Below are 1095 nucleotides of genomic sequence, written 5' to 3' on the forward strand. Positions count from 1 at the left end.
GGCTATACACAAAAGTAGTACAGTACTTCTACATACTACTTGAAAAAACATCATTCCAACTTCAAAATAAAGAGCTTTACCATAATAATAACCCATATCATTGTTGAAGTAGAGCCAAATCTTTATTGACGATATCAATATCACAATGAAGTTGGAGAGGAAGGTTTTCTTCTCTTTCTAGTCCATTTTTGTTCAAATGAGGAACTTTGTAATTATTGCCGCCACTATCTTTCATCACCTCAATCATACAAGATTGTAAAGTAAGAAATACATGATTGAGTTGTTTCGCTTTCATTTCATCATCTTTCCACTGCTTCCACTAATTCATCAACTTTTTTAGGGGCCTTTTGATATTGAAGACTTTGGATTGCTCTAAAAAAACCAAGATCCAAAACATTTAAATCCGGACTGTTCGATGGTTGAAAATACAATCTAATGTCAAATCCATCTTGTCGGGCAGCTTCAATAAATTCCAAATCATTGTTACCAATATGTGGCCTTGCATTATCTTGTTGTAAAAAGATAGGATTATTTGAATCGGAAGCTGGCCATTTGGCTCTAATAGCAAGAAGAACTTTCTCTATCAAGCAAGCTCTAGTGATATCTTTAGTTACTGACTGAATGGGCTTTGTTTCCATAGTTCCTGATGTTGGATTTTTGCTATTCCGCTTAGCTGGTTCCTTAACTACAAAAGAAAAAATACCTATTTTTCCAGAAAACAACTCAATTCCATTTTCATCAAATCGAGGACGTCCTACAGCAGCCATAAACATAGCCTTTGGAATAAAATTTTTACTTTTGTAAGAACGATACGGATCTGGCTCATGCTCTCCAGGAAGCAGGTAGTACCTTTCAACTTTTTTGGACAAAAAAAACCACTTTTCGTCCTTATGAACATAATTAAACATATTCATAAACATGGGATTTATGTGGATTGTATTCTGATCAATCAATGAGAGCCAGTATTGAAGTAGTACCTTTTTGGTTCCTTCGGTTAACTGAGGCTTGATGGAATTAGAATGTGGCCGAAGAGTTCCATCTTTCACACGCCAAAATACGGTTGATTTTGCCATGTTCATCGCAAAAGCCAGAGAT

The 1095-nt window shown here is 35.4% G+C and overlaps 1 protein-coding gene across 1 annotated transcript; it reads right to left on the bottom strand.

Moving 5' to 3' along the window:
- Window positions 1-299: 299 nt before the first annotated feature.
- On the bottom strand, window positions 300-1073 carry LOC124891098. The gene has a single exon (XM_047402911.1). The coding sequence runs from the start codon at window positions 1071-1073 to the stop codon at window positions 300-302; it is 774 nt and encodes a 257-aa protein (XP_047258867.1).
- Window positions 1074-1095: the final 22 nt, after the last annotated feature.

This window comes from Capsicum annuum, unplaced genomic scaffold (genome assembly GCF_002878395.1).
Source record: "Capsicum annuum cultivar UCD-10X-F1 unplaced genomic scaffold, UCD10Xv1.1 ctg30442, whole genome shotgun sequence".
Classification (NCBI taxonomy): domain Eukaryota; kingdom Viridiplantae; phylum Streptophyta; class Magnoliopsida; order Solanales; family Solanaceae; genus Capsicum; species Capsicum annuum.